Raw genomic sequence first — 23,299 nt, 5'->3', positions numbered from 1 at the left:
TTGAATTGTTCAAAAAATTATGGCTGATATTCCAACAGTTTTATGTATGTAAAATTTACTTTATATTCCATACAATTGTTTTGTTAAAGTAAATGTTATTCAACCTAATATGTACACCCACATTAATAATATTAACGTATTCCGATTTTGAACATTGTATAAGCTACATCATTAATTTAAGAAAACATCTACAATATTCAGTTACTGATCGGTGTTTTGTATCAAATGAATTTTATTTCTTGCTTTTGATCATGTTGTAACCAAATCAACGCAGTTGCGTATAAAACTAAACAACAACCAACTAAACACAACAACCTACTGCTTGGATATTAATACGAATGCAAATTCTAATACGCATAGATCAATATAGAACATAATTGTGTATTAAATAACGAAGGTTAATTAGGTAAGGATCAATAATAAAAGCCAATTAGATTAAAATTACTGTAGCGCAATTGATAAGCGATAAGAATACATCGACATTATCCTGATTGCGGTCAAATGTAGGCTTGTTGCTTAGCCCTTGTTAAATTTTATAGTTTATCGAGCTTAGAATGTCCTAAGAGATTACCTAACGAGACTCATTAAGTGGTCCTTAGAGGCATGTAATGGGGTAAGTATCTTTACTTGATAGTATGCCCGCATGAAATTCTATTATATTCAGTTTTGATCATAAATATAACAAAAATATTATCAAGCCAAGAGTACCATCTGCTTATGAGTGTTAATCTAAGTTTGCTTATTAAACAGCGTGTAAAAAGATGGCTTACATGAATGTATTAAGCGGATGTAATAAAAAAACACAGTAATCAATATTGAATTTAAAGAGTTTTGAGCCACATAATATTATCATACAAATTTTTACTTTTATTTTAAAAATTATTTAAATTATTGTAGACGACAAAATTGTTCAGTAATACCTTGGGAGTCTCATACGTTATATACGATAACTTAAATTATATGCTGTTAGCTTTTCCCAGGGACACAGTTATAGCAAAGTTATTATTTTACCCGGGAGACCTGTATTGCTCCAAATTCATTCATATTTCAAGACATAATTAAAAATTCCACTCATATTCTTGAAAATAGTAAAAACATACTAAAATTTATATAGCTAAATAATTTAATAACGAACATAATATCAATCGGATTTTTGGCATAGGTAGCTCTTTTTTGAATTAATTGGTCTTACTAATAATCGTAAAATAAAATTTTATACTGATTATAACGTAAGAATAACCAAATACATGAAAAATAGACATGTCATAACTTATACTTAAGACGATTCAGGAATAAACAACCATAGAAACTATACGTTGCTTTGACCACATACCAGCTTTTTATAATCTGGACCGTAGGTTCAGCAAAATCTCAAATATAGCATTTGTCGTTAATAAAATGTAGGATCTGTCATATAATTAAGATTTATTTTATATTGGTTTTTTCTGAGATATTCAGTCTTTAGTCACAATACGCAGACATAAAAATAAGATATGTGTGAGATGTACCTAGAAACGTCAGTCACCTTAGACTCCAAATAGAATCACTTCCAACTACAATTAATTTCAATATGAAATATGTCAGAGACCGAATTACATGCATTCACGATGCTTCTATGTAACACAATACGGAAATTTCTAACTTGACTTAAAATTTCCAACAAGTTTATCTACCTTCTGTTCTTACCACTAAATATCAAGAAAGAATTTAACCATTTTATAATTTTAAGCTACTTGTTTCTTTATTTCAACCAAAAATCACACTTACCATATTTTTCAAAATATTGAGGAAAAGGCCAATTTTTAGTCCGCCGTCACCATTTTATCGTTTTAATTTATTGTCTCCTAAAATATGCGATAGAAATATAAAATTATATGCAATGTCATAAAAACATGGAAACAGATTTTTCTTTCGTTGTACTATAAAAAATTAATTTTATCAATTGAAAAAAAAAAAAAAACATATCTCATCTGTAGATGTCATAAAAGTCATTATATTTTATTGCTATTACATATGCTTAGCTTGAAAAGAACGCCGGTAATAACAAGCCAGTTAGTACCATAAATTAAAAGGTATATTCATTTGTCGCAAAATAATTTGTATAAAAATGATTGAGTATTTTTGGCCCTTTCTACTATATGCGCAATCGAGTTTAACGGACGAATAATAACATTACAAAAGACTTGGATAGGTAACTTATTTTGTGACATGTTATCTAGAGAATTAGACGAATAAATTATAGCATTTAACGGAATGACCAATAAATGCATGTAAACCAAAGCAATATACTTTCTAAAATCTTTTTGTACATTAATTTCATCTAATTGTATTATAACATACCTACATTCAAACATTACATATGTAATATTATAGCCATAGGCTTTTACGCCAGCGACTAACACAGGAATTCAATTTTAACATATCTGCGAAGTTCATCAGATTTATTGGATATTTATTATGAATAAATATGAACTATTGATACAACGCTTTGATTTGAGAATAAATCCATTAAGGGATGAACATCAGTTGCGAATCATATTTTAAGCCCCTTGTGGCTTTTCATTTAGCCACAAGTATAGCATATCTATGGGGTAGGTAGACATTGTATGATCATCTGTTTGCCTTATTGGTTTTCTTTACAGAGAAATTTATGAACAACATTACGTTGTACTCATCGTAAAATCTTATGTCTCGTTTACCTGTAATGGTAAGATTAATTGATTCGTTATTATGTTACGCTTGATTTAATTCGGTTTAAAGCCGTTGTTATTCTAAAAATATCTACAAACGCCTTGTTGCAACATTTTCACCTTAAAAATATTTTATTTAATAATGAGCTATTGTTTTGTTTAGTGATAAGGTTAGTGACTTAATAAAATATTTGTCGGTCCCCTATTGTTGGGACATTAGAGCTAACAAACTGTTTGTCCTCCCACACGATCTGACACGTCCTCCGATACTATTTGGAAAATAAATATAGAGTTTTGTTGTAAGTTAAAATAAAATTATAATTTAAGAATGTATTAAGTAAATATAATATGATTTAACTTTATCAGAGATTTGTTTTTTTAAGAGCAAATTATTCAGGTTGGAATTGGGGATATATAAAGGATTGACGACAGGAAAGAAGGAATGGCTGGTCCATTCCTTCCATCCTTTTAAGGGTGAGGCAGAGATAACAGGCGACCGGCTCCCACACTCACCGTACACAGCTAAGTAGCACTCTAATATTTCACGCCGATCTTCACGGGCATGTGGTACCTTCCCAAGTGTCAGTTGGCCCAATTTGTACCGAAGCGTGCTCGATCCTACATTGAAAACTAAGTCAAACATTAAAAAGTAACTTGTCAAACCCTTATGTTCCTGCTATAATTGTGTAAAAGGCATTATACAATTATATAATGACACTTTCAGGCGAAAGTTAGAATGCCTAATTCACACAGAACCCAGATGTATTAGCTGCCATTAAAATGGACATTTGTTAATGGGATTTCCAACTTTCAGCCCAACTTATAATGAGATATGATCGTCTTCTTTGTTATTATTCTAACTAAACGAACAGTTTATAATAGTATTATGAATTCTGGTCATCCCGTAAGATTTGATTGTATGAAACAATCTCATAAAGTCAAATAAACACAGCAACTTGCTTATTTTAAACATATAATATGCAATTTGTGGATTCTTAGAAATTCGTATAGAATATATGAAATAACTTATCCTTTAATAAGATCATACCAGCAATGACACTAACATTGTTTATAATTTGAAATACTATTTATTGTTATTTTTTTAATTTAGTTTGTAACGTTCTGATAGTTTAGTTGGAAGACTGCGTTTCATTTCATTTACTTACACCTTGGTAATAAGTTGTATTACATCAAGTCCCATGTAAAAAACGTGTATAACATCCGCTTTACAACACGTATCGTGAATTTAATTATGCTGCAAAACCTTTTACGTATTATAGAAACAAAAAGAGACACAAACCGTTTGATATCTATCAGAATTAGGATTCGTAGCACGTTCGTAGCTGGATCAATGGTATTAATGAGACCCTCGTAAATGTGATTTATTTTTTATATAAAGGGTTTAAATAATAAAACTCGATTGCAAACATTAACACTTTATTCAATTATCCATAATAAATTGCATAAAATAAATCATTATTATTTTTAACTGTAGATGAGGGTAGATAATGCGTATTGTCGTCAGGAGATACCGGTTGCTATAAAAATATTATGTACACATTTCTATGATAGTAGATATACACAGAATTTGTTACCATATTAAAGTTGAGGCCTTGAAAAGTACACAGTAGTCAAATTTGTAAGGCTGAATTAGGAAAATATGTATAAAATTAGAGTCTATCGTCACACACGTAGTTTTCCACTTCTTCGCCACAGGGATGCGTTCTTACTGTTCTCCCATTTGTTAAAACCGATGTATTATTTGATTCTGGCAAAGATAATAAAACGACTTGAAAATAATATTAAAATAATGAATATCACAGCCATTCTCAAACAAGTTTTCCCTGTTTTTTTCTTAAAGCTTTAAGGGAAGTGCGAATTAACAAAAGCCCTGATACAAAAATATCAAAACTGTCTCCGATACAGCTTTAATATTCAAGTAAAAAGTTATATTAAACGTGTTCAATTTATTCCTGTTTAAACATACTACATTTTTATATTAATAACCAACAATCATCAATCTTCATCAAAGCTTTGTTGCATAAGTTGTAATGAAATGAAAATAATTATTATACATTTCATCATCATCATCATCAGCCCATATATGTTCCCACTGCTGGGACACAGGCCTCCTATGAGGGTTCAGGCCATAATCCACCACGCTGGCCAAGTGCGGGTTGGCAGATGTCACATGTCGTCGAATTTTCGATTCTTGGACATGCCGGTTTCCTCACGATGTTTTCCTTCACCGTTAAGCAGTGGTGATGTTATCCACATGCGCAGATAAATTGAAAAATCAATTTATTTTCTGCACGCTCGCCCGGTCTCGAACCCCGACTTACCGATTTTGAAGTCCGAGGTTCTCACCACTGAGCCACCACTGCTTTTTTTTATTACACATTTACTTTTATAAATTATTTCGTGTTTTCATTTACGGTAAATGAATGTAACCATTTTCTTCAAGTAAATGTTATTGTTAAATAAGATGAAGAAGTATATTTCGACCCACGAGAATAGGCAATATTGTTATACAATTTCTTAAGCACTTCAACAGTAAATTAAATCTGTTTGTGCAAACATAATAATAATACCTTGATTGTTTGTATATAAACTAAACTCACCGTTTGGAGTCAAGGAGCGAGAAATATTGCTCCGTTTACGCGAGTGTCAAGCCCTTGTAAATGAAGACGCTTCCCGGTAATGTTTGTGGCTTCCTGTAACATATAATAGTAGTTTCAAGGTTATATTTACATGTGTGCTATGTTTATTATTTGTACCATATACTATAGCTTTTTACGTATAAAGATCATTTATAGAATATAAAGGTCCGGAAAGTGAAGTTCTCAGGGTAAAAACAATATTTGTAGATTTTCAGCAAAGCTACATTCTTACGGGAAAATTATGAATGCCAAACTTGTATGTAATTAATAGATCTATCTGATATTGTTTGATCAGTTTAATATGTAAATTGAAAAGTTCCCGTTCTCTTGGTATTTCCGAAATAAAATCTGTGCTATGAATTATTTCAAGTCTTTAACTATCAGTTACAAAATGCAATCCATATAGGTTCTGTAGTTTAGTACGAACGTAGTTTAGCATTGAGTTAAATATTTGAATATAAACTTTAAGTAAACCGTCAGGGTTTAGAATTCAAATAAAGTGAAGCTAAGCCGACCATTTATAAAGCGATATAGTCTGCATTATATACATTACCTCCTTTGTGGTTGAATTAGAATGTGCTATTTAGAGGTAATGTCATTGTCAACGTGAATAGAATCGTTTATGCATAAACATAATAAATAACATTTATCTTGGCAAAAAATATAATACATTTTATTTAAAATTTAAATTTGTTTCACATCTTATCAAATAACTCTTAGTTGCAAATAACAAATATTTAAAATTATCACAACTAGTCTAAAATATAAATGACACCACATGGTTGTCATCGTCATGAAATAAGAAAATAAACATAAACATAAGTAACAAATTCACCCGCGGACAAAACCGCGGACTAAAGCTGTATTTAAGCATGCATAAGCATGTATTTCTACAGCTTATGTGTTCTGCGTCATGAGATCTCCGTCTGTGCTTTTCGTGTGAAAGGGCAACAATTACACATCCATCCATCTTCATAAAGTTTCGCATTTATAATATTAGTTGGACAATTAACGGACGATAGTTAGTTCGTGTGTTTTAATTAAGCAATTTACTTAGTTTCTAATAACAGCTGCAACAATTCACACAGCAGCTAATGAAAATGCAATTTGTATTTCGTAATTCAATTTGAATTGTAAACAGCACATATAAGGTTAAACAACTAGAAATGACAATCTAAATAATATATTTATCTACACATTAAATTGTGTTTTCGGAGGAAACAGTTATTATCAAATGAATGCAGTCAATTGGTAGTGTATCAGTGTTCATTTTTAAGCAGTTCTCCGGTAGCGGCTTCGCCCACGCAGTGAAAGGAAAACCCAAATAAATTCGGGTAAAATGGGATTTCCGTAATAAACCTACCTATCATTTGTCAGGTCTTCAACAATCTTCGTACCAAATATTGAGTTGTTTAGGCGTGAAGAAGATACTTTCGTATTTATAATATTGATGTAGATTAAATATACTCCACATCAATGATTTTAAAGTCCCGATACTCCAAAATGTAAAGCGCCCTCAAGATATTTAAAAGTTAGTTTACAGACTTAAACTCAAACACATTCCTTCTTACATTAAAAGGTGTATTTGACTAACAATCCGCAGAGCCGCACAAGCATAAAATGGGTTAACAGAAATTTGAACGAGGAAAGAATTTGAATAAAAGTTTTTCGTTTGAATTTGTGTTGTACGACAGAAGAATAAGTACATGTAGTTGTACTGTGGACGTGATGTACTGTACTGTATTTTAGACATCACTATTATAAATGTTTGTTTAGAAATTAAAAACTTTTCAACGGATTTTAAACGCGATTTATTCATTATATTATTAACCCGAACATCTCAGTCTCCCCGTGACCACGCTCGCTGTAAAGTGTTCGAAACGTCCGGTTAATAATATAATGAATAAATCGCGTTTAAAATCCGTTGAAAAGTTTTTAATTTCTAAATGTATAATACTCGCGTGAAACCAAACACAAGAAAATACTAAATGTTTGTTTGTTTCTTATGTTTGTCCGTCAATCACGCTGAAAGTACAGAACGGATTTTGATGAAATTTGATATACAGGTAGTATGAGCTGACTTTGGTGATAGGGTAAGACTTTTCATTATGATTAAAGCATTTAATTTGGAATAAAATAGAGATCTTGAAATCCGGGCAGAACCGGGACGAGCTTCTAGTATTAGATAAAGGAATGTTGAATGGGTAACTGTGGGTATTATGGGCAATATAAGCAATGCGATATAGCTAAAAACGAAACTGTTATCCAATTTTACAAAACATGGTTTGTATAAAGACATACACAGCCACCACAATTAGAATAGAATTAGTTCACTTATTCAAACGTAATTATAAATAATGGCTTTTATTTCTAAATGACTGCACATAAAGTTACAACTATATTAGGTACTCACCAGAATACGACTTGTTCATTTCTAATTGCTTCTTGAAATCATTTGGTGTGGCCGTTTTCACCGTCCGACACCAACAGAGTACTAAGCGAAAGTATATCCGAAATCTGTTGAAATATATAAAGGGAAATGCTGTAGTCTGTAACCCTATCTAGCTCTAGTATATATGTATACGGTATTCAATATACCATATGACTAGTGTTGTGATCTTGAAATTTATTATATTTATATCAAGCATACTGAATAACTTTTTCTATACTATTCTCCATTACAAATAATTAATCAAATTACATTAGACTCTGTTCATTGACAGAAGTACAAGGGATTAAAAATAGTTCAACAGAAAATGTATACAGACAAAAACAAGTTTTACCCCTTTCGTATTGTGTATCTGATTCCAATAAGTTTCCTTTGGTATATTGTACCAGAATGTAATTTCGAAACGGAAAAATCAATTCATTCTTCTATATTTCGCTACATTCGGCAAAAAGGTATCTACCACTCTCCAACCGGCTGTCTTGTTAATGTTTATGATAACACAGCGAATATTAAACGAAGAAACCGAAAATCAGTTCAGTTGCTAGCGAAATATTCTCAACAGAATTGTATTCAAAGAGCTCTGTTTATATTACATACAATGTAATAAAGAATCCCTTCGTTTTTCACGATTATTAAAAATGTTATTGAGTGAAAGACAAATAAACACACGTTACCAATGCTTCCAAGGTTTTCTAATTTATATGAGATAATTTATCCATAACATGATGTATGTAACTATTCATTATAAAGAAAAGTATTCAGAGTGTATATATGAAAAACTCACTTATTACTCATCCAGTAATAAATCAGCGGATTGAACATGGAGTTGGCCATGGCTAGCCAATAGAAGGCCAAGTATATGTGTTGTGCGAATGGCGCTGACGCGAGAGCCTGGTGGTGGTATACGAGCACGAAGTACGCGTGGTAGGGGAGCCAGCACAGCGCGAATACCATCACCACGAGAACGAACATGCGCACCACCTGAGAGAATTCTCTATGTATTAAAAGCTAGCCGCTCGGGCTGGCGCCTCCCGGCTTGAAACAAAATGAATTATAGCCTATATCACACAAGAGTAATGCAGCTGTCTACTGGTGAAACAACTTTTCATTTAGGTCCAGCATTTTGGGAGTCTTTTAATTTCAAACAAACACACAATCGAAGCTCAAATTTAAGTGTAAATATCGATAGAAAACGTTTTTTTGTTAGATTTTTTTTAAATATATATTTTAAACTTATTAATATGTAATTAAGAAGCAAACAGTTTCTTGTCTAATCATGAAACCTAGTTCTTCTGCAGCATATGTATAGGAAATGGATTTTTTATCACTCTACTAGTCATTATCACAGACATCAACTATACAAATTGTATTTAAGTAATTATAGTCTTCAAAATAAATTCCTAACTAAACAATAACCTGTTTTTTTTAGAATAAGTGTGTATAATATTATGTTTAATGACGTCATCAACTTGAACAAAGGCAAAAATGTGTTATTATGTACTCATGTTATCGTAAAATATCACAACATTCCCCTAAAAAACTGTGTCGGTACCTGGCTAGTAAAAGAACAACCAAGGTGAGGTTTTACTGCTTTTTTGTATCATCGCATTACGTATGTCCTTGATTCATATTTATTATATTTTTCAACCGACTTCAAAAAAGGAGGAAATTATCAAGTCCACTGTATTTTTATTATGTTCATTACCCCATAATTTTTTCTGGGTGAACTGATTGTTATAGTTTTTTTTTATTTGTAAGCTGTTACTTGTCATGTCCATGCCATGCCTCCTTTTATTTTATGTTAGAAATAATTATAAATTTAGAGAACACAATAAATATATAATAAAGATAAGAATAAAGAATTTTCATTGATCCATTCATTCATTATTATTATGTGTACATTTCAATCTCTCCTTTGTGAACACTTGAAAAAGTCAAACTTTTATGAAATAAGCGTCTTTAATAGTGTTTCCGTGCTATATATCTCTCACAATAAACCGTATTAGTAAGAACAAATAAACTTTCTATACACGTGTTGCTTCTCGGCAAATTCTATATAACTTTCATAAACTTCCTTAAGAGCTACAATAAAATTTTCTGCTACACTCATTCAATTCTTCATTATTTTATGCTTTGTCGACTGGCTGAAACGTCTCTTCTTAAAACACCCCGATTTACCAAGGGTAAATTTTCCTCAATACGCAGAACATTTCTCTCCCATTTCCTTATTTGCAATACCACATTTTCCTGGCATTTGGGTATTTTGGCACGTCATCAATGTTTAAGATGACATCGCAGAAACACGAGTATGGAAACATTTACTAACTTAAACACACATAATACAGTTCACGTTAGGCTAATTTTAACTAAACTAATTCCACGAGACGCCATTATATTCTCCCATTACTCTCAGAACTGTTAATACCTAAGTAACCTTAATGTGATGGAATCGTTGCATTAATAGCAATTGCCTATTTATAACTACTGTTTTGCGTCACCGCCTATTGACTTACTATTTATGGGCAAACAATAATAACAATGTATATGTTTGATATTATTTGAAAGAACAAATCTTAAAATTAATAAAAAAAAATCCATATCAGTTATATCCATATAGAACTAAACGGAATAGAATCTTTGTAAAAACATTACTGCGTATCCACAAAGCAAACAGTTCGTTAATTCCGGAACCTTAAGTCGATATGAAAATGTTTACGAACCTTTCTCTTAGCTCGAACCACTTGCATCTGGTGATATGTACACTCTCCAATAGTCCTGCCCCGTAATGCCTCACTCATGCGAGCATATGCCCACACCATGACCGACATTGGCAGAACATACGTCACTCCCAAGAATACCAAGTTGTAACTAGAAGTAACAATAACAGTGACAAGCTGTATAGTAAATGAAGGTGTATAGGTGTACTGTTTTAGAATCAATATAATGAATTGAATCAATAAAACTAAATTATAAATCAATCAGATAACACAATTGTAATAAGAGTAAAGTTGTAAAGATATAGTGCATCAGAAATGAAGCAAAAAATATAATTATAGAATAGGTAATCACGTATTTAAATACATAACTGGCTACTATACTAGCTACGTTATCTCAGAAAAAAACAGGGTTACATAAATGGACCTAAAAATTTGTGCACTACCACTGGGATCAATGTTATCAAGCGTTATTTATGGTTGAGTTCAAATTATACCCTTTTTAGATGAAAAGAAATCGAGGCATACGTATTTGAAAAGAGACGCTAGTAATGGTTATAAAATAGGATACTCAAATGGACATAGAAAGAGTCACCAATGTGCGTTAAAGATTTATTTATTTTAAATGAGCGCGTGAATTTATCGTTAACCTCTTATTAGAGATTTAACGTCGCCCACAAGGCGTTTGATATCGCTTTACGATTTTCTTAAAAAGTGTTACTCGAAACCACGCAATTAAATACTCTCTCAAGCATGAAATTCTACGAAAAGAATTATTAACGAAATTACCAAAATTTTAGCCTTGATCTGTTATCATAAAACAAAATTCTCGAAGTTTGTATAGTTAAAAGGGTTATATTATTATTTTCTCTATAAACTTAATACACTATCATACCAGTAGTCGGTCTTTGATGTGGGGTAACTTCCATCGGGCCATTTCATGAAACATATTTCACGCTCGCCGTTAATGTACCTTAGAAAATTAAATAATGTGATTAGAATTTTTTATTATATTAGTCTATAGCGTCATAACAATTTCATATGTAAAAAAGATTATTTATTCATTATTTAATCTTAAATGCGTTCTAAGAGATTTTTAAAATTTGATTGAAAACTTATTAAGTAAAAGTGCTATAACAAGATAAACAAATATCAACTCGTTAACTAAATCCCCTGACACAAAAGGGCTTTAAAAGAAAGACGAAGATTTGTTTGCTAGACTTTTAAATCCATGTCACTTTCGTAAAAGACGAACAATTCTTAATTAAATTTTCATCTTTTAGGCAGTTTGTCAGGTGTTTTATAAAAGGGTCTACCTTGAAAAATATTGGACATATTTCATGTTAAGAGATTTAACCGAGAAAATAAATTGTTTAAATAATAATTTAAATCTTCTTAGAATGTCCCATTAGCCAAAAGACAATTGTAATAATGATTCTGTTAAATTATATATTAAGGGTTGTTAGAATTGGGTTAATGATAAAATTAACATAAATTTTGAGGAAAATTTTATTTGAAATCAGAATTAGCTTAACATTAATTACTAGTGAAACAGTTTATAATTTGACAGATATTAAATTAAAGGTATAAGTCGCACTTCATTATTCCTCAAAAACGTGATATTTAGTAAGATAGCTTCGCCCGGATTGACTTAAAATGTAAAGACGTACATTTGCGATGCCTAGAGCATATTTGAAATCTGCCGTGCACTTTATGAATTAAATCGTAACAAAAAGCACGAAATCAAATCTCTTCTAACAATAATAATTTTAGTTTATACTCCAATCATTATAATTAAATAAGTTAGGAGAAATCGTGATTCTCAGTACATTTCAAGTACTGAAAGTTTTTCCGTTTATTTAAAACCACAAAAGCAATGACGCCATTTTATTACATAGAGAAAAAATGTGTCCTCATGTAATGTTTAAGCCAAGTGGAAGGAACGCCATAAACCGAGGATCATTTCCTTGTTTTATACAATCTTTTACAACCAATTGCTGAAAAAAGACCACATAACCTTGAGTATATGGTATTAATTTTGATGTAAGTTAATAAAATTATTTTATGACATTTTCATAGCCCTTGGGAACTGCAATGTATTAATAGTATAATTTTTATTCATCTTCATTATGTTATAAATAATAATGTTACAAAATAGATATAGTTGAAATATCTTTGTAACAATTTGGTACTTTATGCAACCATTTGTATTTTTCTCGCAAGAAAATAAAACCACTTCAGATTATAAAATATAAATACTTACTTCTTCTTGTACGTGTCAGAATAAAGAAGGCTTGGCAGGGCCAGCAACGCGCTCGCAAACCACACAGTTAACAATACAGCGCGGGCCATCCGCCGACTTAATCTGTGCTGCAGAGGTTTCACAATCGCGACATATCTGACCAAAAACAAATACATTATAAAACCTTCTTTGAAACTGAAAAAGTATATCGTATATAGGAAAAAATGGAATACATGGTCTATATTTGTCAATATCTTTACATTATTAAATAACTACAATAAAGTCTGATGTATTATTACAGAGATATATATAAATGCAATCAGAGATGAAAAGATATACAATATCCTTTTCACTTTATTCTTCAATTAAAAAATCATTTATGTTTATTAAGTAGGAAGAGGATTAATAAAGTCGCCAAGTTGCTAAATGCTTTTAATCATATGAATTACACTAATGTGTAAACTGCACGCGTCTGACACGTAAGTAGTCAACTTTATAACAATTAGTTTTACTGCTTACCCGTGGGAAATTATACCAAATTATATGAATATTTCTTTGTACAACAATATAATATTTGGAATATAAATACTTCGTTCCTAAAAATATAATTTACGAACTAAACTGACATTCTAAATTATACATAGACTACATTTAGTAAAGTATATTGTATGTGTTTTAGTTCTATTGATCATGTTTCAATAATTATTCTACCCAAGAAAGGTGACCGAAGTCTCTGGAGTCCGAGGTAATTCATTAAACAAATTCTAAAACAGGACCAAAAATGACAAGAAATGCCTATCGAACACAAAAAGAATCACGACAATCAATTGAAAACATACTTCGTTTTGCGAAGTCAGTTAAAAATGACCCATAATGAGTAGGTATTACGAGCAAAATCAATATTTACACAAAGTGTGTTTCCTCCCAGGAAACTGAATTTAAAACGAAATACACAGCGATACAGTATCTAACTTCTTTTGGCGTATCCATTTCTTTTTAATAAAATTTAATTGTGTTTCTTTAGGACACTCGAATATTCGTGAAAGAAATGATTATACGAGTATGTTATACATTGCATAGAAAATAAGTAAAATAACAAAAAGTTTATCAATAGAGCAACAAATGATTCTATAATAATAAAGAATGTCGGAGTAAATTGGGCAGTAAAAAGTAATAGTGATCTTAATTTTGGAGGTTAATTTGCGAATCAACCACACCTGTTCGCTCGTAACATCTGGTTCCGTGAAAAACATCAAATAATACAATCATAATGAGGAAATTAAACATAATTGTTTTTATTAGGGCTACAAGATGGTTACACAGATTTAATAATATGTAACGTCTTATTAAGTGCTATGTACAATGTACACTTTTTTACTGCAGGCATGAACTAGTATAGTATTATAATGGCTGTAATTAAAGTAAAATATTAATATAGAATAAGGGTGCGAAAAAATTACTCTAAATTACATAAATGTTGACAGTTCAGATGTCGAATAACGACCACGGTTGGTAATAAAATTAATTCACAAGTTTTTAGTTAATTAAGCATTCTATTGCTTAATTTCTTTATTTAAAGTAAATAACATTATACCTGCTATAAAATACTATGAAAGTTTTAATAAATGTATATTAAGCTGCAATTAACAGTATCATTAGCTACTTAGCTCTCAAATTATATTGCCCATATTCGACGTTAGTAGTTTAAGTACCAGAGGCCATGTAACTTCAGAACTTATTCAAGCCTCAGACCGCACATTACCTACTTGTACTATTTTTAGAAATAAAGCGAACCATCATATTGAAAAGGGCAGACGGTGATTTTTCTATAACTTTACATAAAGACCGGATTTCAGTCATATGAAAACCTTATAACTGTAAACAAATTTGACAATTTGATGTTTTCTTTATATCGTTTTGTGTAGTTAAAATATTCTCATTTCTGAAAGATTTAAGAAAGAAAATTTTATTTAAATTACTATAAGCGTAGTACATATTAAGTAGAATATGGCCGCGAGACGTAGTCATTAGTAGAATTGTCACAGACTGTTCAACAGTCTTCAAGATCGTTTTTTGGTCGTACTGTGAATTAATATATCGTACTGTTTTTTATCAGGCCAAATTTAATAGAAAATATATTTCAATAAAATTCTAATGTAAGTACCTACATCATACATACAATTTCTTTGTTACTACATTAGCTTATTATTTAATGTATGAGTATTTTATGGCATGTATGCTGCTCCCTTCTCAAAACCAGTGAACAAAAAATCTAGATAGTTTACTTATTGTATGTAAATAATACAGCGTATAATTTTATAAGGATATTCGCATTATCATACCTGTCTACAGTAATTGCGACAAGAGTGAACACCCCGGCCGAAACTGTGAGGTTTGCTGTAAAGTTGCTTGCGGTGCATGTCACGGATCCAAACGGCCAGTTCGCTGTGACCAGGAAAACGAAGTTCGGTGCTCCATTTAATGCAGCCATAAGAAGATCCGCCACTGCTAAATTCACTAGAAAACAGTTCGTCACCGTTCTCATCCGACGATGTGCTACGAATAAGATTAAAATATTAGGAAATGGGTATTAAAAGTTAACAGAGTTTGTGTTATGTTAATAATAAAATTTATCAACTTTATGTAATAAGGTACTACATCGTTTTGAGAAGACAATCATACCTATTCAATAACCTATTCGTAATCGAGGGCGTTTTGTAAATGTAAAATGATAACGACACTTGATGCAATTTCTTATATGTTATACGTATTATTAAATTCAATATATTATATTATATAGTGACTTGTATTCAATTATATACCTATCAACTGATGGCTGACTATTTTAAACCCAAAAACATTTATTGCTATAGAACGATTTCCTCCCGAAGTAAACAATATATACACGTGAATTGAAGTCATCGCAATATTTCAATTATTTTCTTTGTTGCTGAGGTCGAGAATTATATTGATTTCCTTAACCTGCCGAGAGGTCCAGATACCTCCAACTTTAAATACGAACCCTCGAACAATACGACAAGAATTAGCAATTCATAAATACATGGAATTAATAAGACAAACATTATTACGATTCAACAGGATTGCCATAGATTCCGAGAATTTATAAATGATTTGTTTGTACATAATAGGAAATTATACCAGTGGATTTATTTGTTTATTAACAAAATAATGCAACGTATGTGAAATGTCCATGTTATACTCATATATTTAATTATTTTGTAAACAATGTAATTGTATTATTTATTTAATTAAACGCATTTTCATTGTGAGAAAAACTATTTATATTAATAAGTATAATAGTATAAGCGTAAACGGACTTTATTAGTGTCATAATTTCCACCTGTAGCTTCCCTTTTTAATTTTCTTATTGTTGGGAGCTGGGATTACTGAAGGCAACGTCCATTTTTGTAGTAAATTAAACTACAAATCTTCTTTCACATGCGTATATTTCCCGATGTAAGATGATTCAATAAAAGTATAGCTGTTTGTGCGACATTTACAGATCAATTGAATTTTAAATAGTAATATAACTTCCTCGAGATGATGACTTTTGTTGTTGACATATATAATTTTGACAGATAATTAATAAAAGAATAAACTAATTGCAAACGCGACACTTATTTTATTTTGTTTTACCATGTGAATCCCTGAAAATTTCCTTCAAATTAATGGCACGCACAGCCCATAAAGAAAATTTTATTGCATTCCGCATTTGTTATTCTGTTGTTTTCTATACCGGTAAACAATAATACCTCAGCACTTTGTATAAAAAAACTATAAGTCTTTTTGGACATTTTTATTTGAATTACTAAAGATGTTACATTCAACATTTAGGTATAAAAATTGTCAAAAAATTGCTTTTGTTCTAGCAGCACCAAACATTTAATAAGATTTTTATTCTAATAGCTACACATATTGGCACTGTACCTCAAGTTCTTTAAAAATAAATGTCGAATTACTTACCCAGTACAATCCAAATGACAAGAGTATTTCCGAACACAGCCAGGAGAAGCATAACAGCAAATACAATGAACCAGGCTAATTGTCCCCACCAAGGCGGGACATACGGCCTCTTCCCCAAGCCCATACAATTACTGAGAGTCACCCTAAAATGTGAGGTTAATTACAAAGACATATTAATACAATTTTTAAATAAAAATTTTACGTCCTTGCGAAGCTCAGCATCATTTTCAATTATGTTTGGATTGTCGTTTCGAAAATCGGTAACACAATTTTTTAGGTATTATAAATAGTGCTCATAGAGACTGATAAGGCGAATTTTATTGACACATAAACACATTGATTTTATAAATTTCGATGATATCATGCGGCTGACATACATATAAACACAAAAACAAAAAAGAGAGTGCTATACTCTCTTTTTTGTGTGTCAGAACTTAAACAATAGGATCTTTGAACAAAACTTTTTCTGCAATAAATAAAATGATTAATAAGTTTTTAAATAACTTTACACAGAACAAATATACTCCTGGGTATACCAATTACCAATATTCATGAACATTATGTATGACGCCATCAATAAGTTATTTAAAGCATTCGTAGTCAAGACTTTTTGTAAGATATCATACATTTTATTTGCCTTTAAATAAATCAAAGTCATGTTTGAAAGCATTTAAATCGATTAATCACAATCGATTTAAATGAGTCGAATCGAATATAATTTATCATAAATTTAAAAAGAAGACAAAATGGGAAACAAAAATTTTTATTAAGCACCCACTGGAATATCATTATAAAAAAACGTTAACGCCACCTTCATCTTTGTCCATCGAAAACAAAGAAAATTAATTAGGCTTATTTCCTTCCGAAGAAAAGAAGTCATAGCGTGGCCATAGCCACCCTTATTGTAAGCGCCTCACAAAATGTCATCTTTTTTTCGTGTAAACAAAATTTGTATATAATGACAAGAACAAAATTTATCTATATCTATAGAATTTTCCACGCCCCAAAGTAAATATGGTAAATGACTAAAGTTATAGAAATATTTTTATCAATCAGCTGAAGTACGAGAAATATTTAAACTTTTTTAAAAAACGTCTTATCTGATTTTCAAATTAATTTGCACTTATTTCCTTCAGCTTCTTTTTTCCTTAAGAGCAAAAGTTTGTTGTACTACAGATTTATTTTAGAAAATAAAAGCGAGTTCACGAGCATAATACAGAAGGCTTGCAACAAATAAATTAAGTTAGGTGTTTCTTATAAATAAGAATTCCACACAATTTTTAAACCCCATATTGATGTAAATAAGACCACTCTTTAGAGATTCGGATTTCGCACCCTCGAAATGACCTTGGGGATTCTTTGTGTAACGTTAACGTTTCCGGCAACGAATTTATTTGGGAATGAGACTATAAAATTCTGCAAGATATAAAAGTGTTACAAGTCATTTGTTTTGTTGGTAACAACATTTAGATCAGATATATGGTGACACATGGACGTTGGGACTCGCTAGAATTTAAAATATATTGTTTGGATTTCCTCAATTCTTACTAGCTATTTATATATTTATATTTAATATGTCATTTGTATGAAATTATTATAAAACGTTTATAATCCATTAAATAAAGGATAGGACATGTCTTCGCGACATGGCCAAAAAACAATATTTTGTTTCTAGACTATTTCTAAAGCAATAATGAAAGTACGTACGTAGGTAGGTAATGTTTAGGTTCTATGTTGTTACATTAAGAAATACGATGCGTGTAACCTAGCCATTTAATTGCGTGCTGAATGAATTTGAAGCCTGACCTGTTGAAGTAATTTATGTTTGACCTAAACGATAAACCTTCGAATTATGGTTAAATGTTTAGTTACATAAATAAAATAAAGGAATGTTGCTTCTTTCACAGGTTCATAAAAAACGTAACATAACGTTTAGGTACCGTTATCATTTCTGGCTAGTTCACATAACTATTACATATCATTTCGTTTGTTATTTCTTTCTATTTGAATAAGCGCGCAAACATATTCAATTGTACGTCATCAAATTATCGCCAACGCGTTTGGTAATAATATATCCACACTGATTTCTATATATTTATTGATGTCGTAATATGAGCACAAACTACAAAATAGAGAGAGACTTATTGTGGAAGTGGAGCACGCTTTGGCCCTAATGAATTTCTACTGTGTTTCGTTCAGTGAGTGGGCTGTAAGTCCATTTTTTCCCTACATTTCCCATTACATTATTTTATTCCTGTCACCTTCCCTTTCTTAACCCCTTAAAAGCGGGTAAGCGGTTCATGGGTGGCGGTTCTTGCTATTGGACGAACCACGTGCTCGGTTGCCCGCTCTGATATAAAAGAGATAATATAACTTAGAATTAGTATAGTTGAACTTAGGTGCAGGGTGCACCTAAGTTCAACTAATAATTCAACTAATTGTTTATTGTGTAATTACGTAGAATAATTCTTCTCAGAGTAAGCATATACTTGAATTTATGTTATTATTAAACATAACGTAAGGTCTAATTGACCGCCTCCTTGGTACAGTGGTTAACGCGTAAGCGTAGAACCGAGGGGTCCTGGGTTCAATTCCCGGTGGGGACGCACAAAAAAAAATGTCACGGTCTGGCAGGACACAGAAGGCTGATCACCTACTTGTCCCTAAAGAAAATCGATCAGTGAAACGGATGTACATCATCTGCCCCATACCCCACTAGGGGACACGGGACTTCACTACTAAGGTCTAATTAAGTATATCGAAAATTTATTAAGAAAAAGACGAAGAAGGCTATATTATTAACAATACCACGAAGCATTACTACTAAATATTTATAGGTTATTACATAAATATTCTTATATAATGTACTCCATGTTTGCCAATTTAATTTTTTTGTTTTAGTATTATGATTAATCAACAAAAAAGTCATCGACTTAAAATGTTTTTTCGGTCTAAACATGATAAATCTAAAAAGATCCACGAAGGACGTTGGTGCTTATATCAACAAGTTGAAATGATCCGCTATTTTATCATGATTGACACTTGAAATCCTCTACTCCAATTAATTAACGAAATTAATTGCAATGTACTCAGTCAGTTTTCTGTCTGTCAGTCATTCGTGTTTCCATTAAGTTTATTTATAGCATCATTACACATGTTATGATTAAATTATTCATTTTTCCATTTGTAATATAGCTAATATTTATTTTTATTAACGCTCATTTCATTTAAACAATGTTGTGCTTATTGGGAGTATGTCAATCGTAATGCCTAAAGCACTTATACTTTAAAATTTATTACAAATTAAAATGTACAATTTTCATTATTCTGAACTCCAACGAATTTAAATATACCTGGCTTATTTCAAATAACCATAATCGTTTCCTTCAGAGAATAATGGGTCCTCCGTGCAGTTGAAGAGGGATTTTGATTACTTTGTAGGAAATTTCCTTATCTATTACTATATTCCTCTGACAATTTAAGCAATTACTTTTAGAGAGAGAAAAAAGTACAATTAATTTTAGGTGTAATAGGGTAAAAAAATATTGCTATGATAAAGGAACTTATGAAACACTATAGAAAAAAGCTAATACCTAAACCATTAATTTATATTTTCTTCTTATCACTGAGCAGTGTAAATAAAATATGTCTTATTAAAAGTTATATTTAAATATATTGACTAATTTACAAAAGTATAAATATAACACTTACTTCAAAGAAATATCCTCGTGTAATTGTTTGGGCAGCAGGTCCAAAATTTGCGTGACATTCAAATTTTCCCAGGACAAATCCCTCCCCAGGATCTGTTGCGTGCAATTCAAAAACGTTTGTATGTGCTCTTCTGAATCCATTTTACACTAATTTGATATAAACATCTTATGAAGACACTATTTCTGTACACAGTTACGATTTACTAAAGCACACGACTCGCATGTTTCATAAAGGAAATAATTTATTTTGATATATTCCATTCCTCGTGGCACTACGACTTGATGCAATCTTTTCGGAATAGGGTTAGGAAATTGAATAAGTTTTCGGTTAATCAACTGTGCTTGCTACATAAATGACTTTTATTGTTACTCTTTATTACCGTTATATTTGCGAATTTTCTTTACCTATATGGCAGTTAATAACAATTTTACCTATATGAATTCTTTTTAGAACATTATCACGTATTCATATTTAAAGTTATAAGCATTAACAACCAGCATCGCCTTTATACAACTGTACATGACAGATATAGTAGCTGCTTAATATTGCTGATAATTAAACGTTTATTGCAGTAGCACTGTAAGTTGTTATTGCGACGTGAGTGGGGACTGGGGAGCATTTATTTGCGATTGTTACTTCGCTTGGCAATAAAACTTGAAGACAAAAAAGGTGCTAAACTTACGCAATTAAGTATATAAACCTAGATGGTATTAGATTCTTACATAAAGTGGGTTCTTTTCGGGGCTTAACATTTAACCTGGGCCTAGACTACCTAGTTACTATATGTTTATATTATGTGAATACATAATAATTGTTAGAAATGTAAAAGGTAGCAGCGTCGTTCGAAAAACATATTAAGTTAACAGCTATGCTTTTATTAAAAAGGTCAATCCAAACATGAAATCCTCATTTTTTTTTAGATTTTTTTTTTTATGTAGTCATTAAATTCTTATCTATGTATATTATCGGTATCGAAATATTCTCCGTTTATTGAGGCTCCGTAAAGAAGTTTTAATAGATATTTTCAAAGTTTCTAAAGGTGATTAAAAAAAACCCCTAATTTTCATCAAGAAGTAATAAAATTGATTTATGGCAAGCACTTCATCTCTGTTTAACTACCCATTACTTCTAATTTCAAAGGATATAATAAGTCTATTGAGGATTACCTGCAATGGTTCTAACGACACGTTTCGAATAGGAAGCAGGATCCTATCTATTACATTAGGTACTATCTTAATATATATATATAAATTACGTGTCACATTGTTTGTCTGCGATAGACTCCTAACCTACTCAACCGATTTTAATCAAATTTGAAGTTTTATCTAACTCAAAAGGATAGTTTGTATTATTTCAATTACGATAAATTACTACCAGGGCGGTGCGGGGTCGTACCGCTAGTAGTAATATAAAACTGAAAAATTAGTTTATTTAAACGCGCCGATCTCAGGACCGATTCATATAATAATGGATTAGCTATCAGTATGATAATTGATTTAAAATATTAGTGCTAAATACATGTTATTGACCATCGCTTCTGACTTGTGACCCACTGCATATACAAACAAAATTAGGCATTTTGTGCTGATTTTTTATGTCATAGCGGGCAACTCAGCTTGTGGTTCCACTGATGGTAAGCGATCACCACCACCCATGTATATTCGCAGAGATAGTGCCTCTGCCAATGCACCGCCCACTTTATGTGGTAAGGTATGTGGAAAGGATGAACGACTGGAGAGAGGAAATAGACTGGGAAGGAGGCCTCCAGCTCCTATCTATATCCCCAGCACAATGGTCAGGGAGTTATCGTTGATACACATAGAAATCGTTTTTGGCTTATTTCAAATACGAGTATATGGTTTTCTTAAGCTCAACTTTCATTTGAAACCAATTGAAAAATTTAAACGGGAATAACAATAACAATAATCCCCGTTCAAAAACCAATTCAAAAAACATTATTATTCTGTTCGAATTAGAATAAATTAGATTAGAAAAGTTTATTCTTATAGTAAGTTTTTGCAATAAAAGGATGGTATCATATTGACAATAAAGGCCATTTACTTTTACGTGTCGATAAAAACTAAGCGTTATTAATGTTAAATATGTCATATTCCCACTACTTAAAAAGATAATATCTATACAGAATGAATGGTGCGGTCAAGTTTATAAAACTTATATGATGCACATTTGGTTCTTGTGCGTAGACTTTCATGAATCGGGTTAAATATACCCAATGACCTTTATGCTATGAGTTTATAATTTATATCGAGTTATATGACTGTTTCTATTATTTATATTTATGATCATATAAGAGATTTTAAAATATCGCAAACAATTTGATGAAATCAAAGTATAATAGGTATAGTGTAAACTGTATATATATTATGATCATTTGGATAAAGGTTTCTGGGAGCGGCAACTAATGGTAGCGGATACATAAAGCGATTACGTCTTTATATTAAAGACACACGGAAAGTTACACAATTATAAATATTTCTCGGTCACGCATTGCAATAAAAAAATAAGTATCTAAATTATGTGTAACTATTTGAATAGTACGATTTATTTGCTATAATTCATAGCATAATTTTTTTCATTAGTTTTACAAAATAAAAAAAAAACATTAAATCAAATAATTACAACTTCACCGTAACGAGCGGTTAGGCTCTAATATCCGTTAAGTAACAATACCGGAGAGTGAACGTGAAAACTTTTAATTAACTTCACAAACTGTTGTCCATAGTAACAAATATTTATATCATGATAACTTTCTGATGCACTAGTATTATTTAGTTTTGCACGATCCGACCAACTATGAGCAACTAAATCTTCCGATAGGGACCCGTCAC

The 23,299-nt window shown here is 31.1% G+C and overlaps 1 protein-coding gene across 3 annotated transcripts; it reads right to left on the bottom strand.

The window, feature by feature from the left end:
* Window positions 1-4,284: 4,284 nt before the first annotated feature.
* On the bottom strand, window positions 4,285-23,299 carry LOC119837717 (tachykinin-like peptides receptor 86C). 3 transcript variants are annotated; one of them, XM_038363463.1, is made up of 11 exons: window positions 23,091-23,299; window positions 20,451-20,738; window positions 16,740-16,882; window positions 15,098-15,311; window positions 12,777-12,911; window positions 11,409-11,486; window positions 10,520-10,667; window positions 8,584-8,780; window positions 7,764-7,867; window positions 5,312-5,404; window positions 4,285-4,458 (listed from the first exon to the last, which is right to left on the bottom strand). In XM_038363463.1, the coding sequence occupies exons 2-10, from the start codon at window positions 20,588-20,590 to the stop codon at window positions 5,358-5,360; spliced, it is 1,206 nt and encodes a 401-aa protein (XP_038219391.1). In that variant the 5' UTR covers window positions 20,591-20,738; window positions 23,091-23,299; the 3' UTR covers window positions 4,285-4,458; window positions 5,312-5,357. The 3 variants fall into 3 exon arrangements, with proteins under 3 accessions (XP_038219391.1, XP_038219388.1, XP_038219392.1); XM_038363460.1 differs by having other exon boundaries at window positions 23,099-23,299; XM_038363464.1 differs by having other exon boundaries at window positions 23,142-23,299.

Source organism: Zerene cesonia, chromosome 3, assembly GCF_012273895.1.
Source record: "Zerene cesonia ecotype Mississippi chromosome 3, Zerene_cesonia_1.1, whole genome shotgun sequence".
NCBI classification, from domain to species: Eukaryota; Metazoa; Arthropoda; class Insecta; order Lepidoptera; family Pieridae; genus Zerene; species Zerene cesonia.
The sequence above is the reverse complement of the archived record's forward strand: the minus strand, read 5'-3'. Positions and strand labels throughout refer to the sequence as shown.

Excerpts from the sequence above, each read along its gene's own strand:
- LOC119837717 (XM_038363463.1), bottom strand. The coding sequence starts at position 20,590 with ATGGATTCAGAAGAGCACATACAAACGTTTTTGAATTGCACGCAACAG. Across the intron at positions 11,487-12,776 it reads TCTGACACGTACAAGAAGAA|GTACATTAACGGCGAGCGTG; the intron begins GTAAGTATTTAT and ends TAATTTTCTAAG. Across the intron at positions 5,405-7,763 it reads AATGAACAAGTCGTATTCTG|GAAGCCACAAACATTACCGG; the intron begins GTGAGTACCTAA and ends TATATGTTACAG.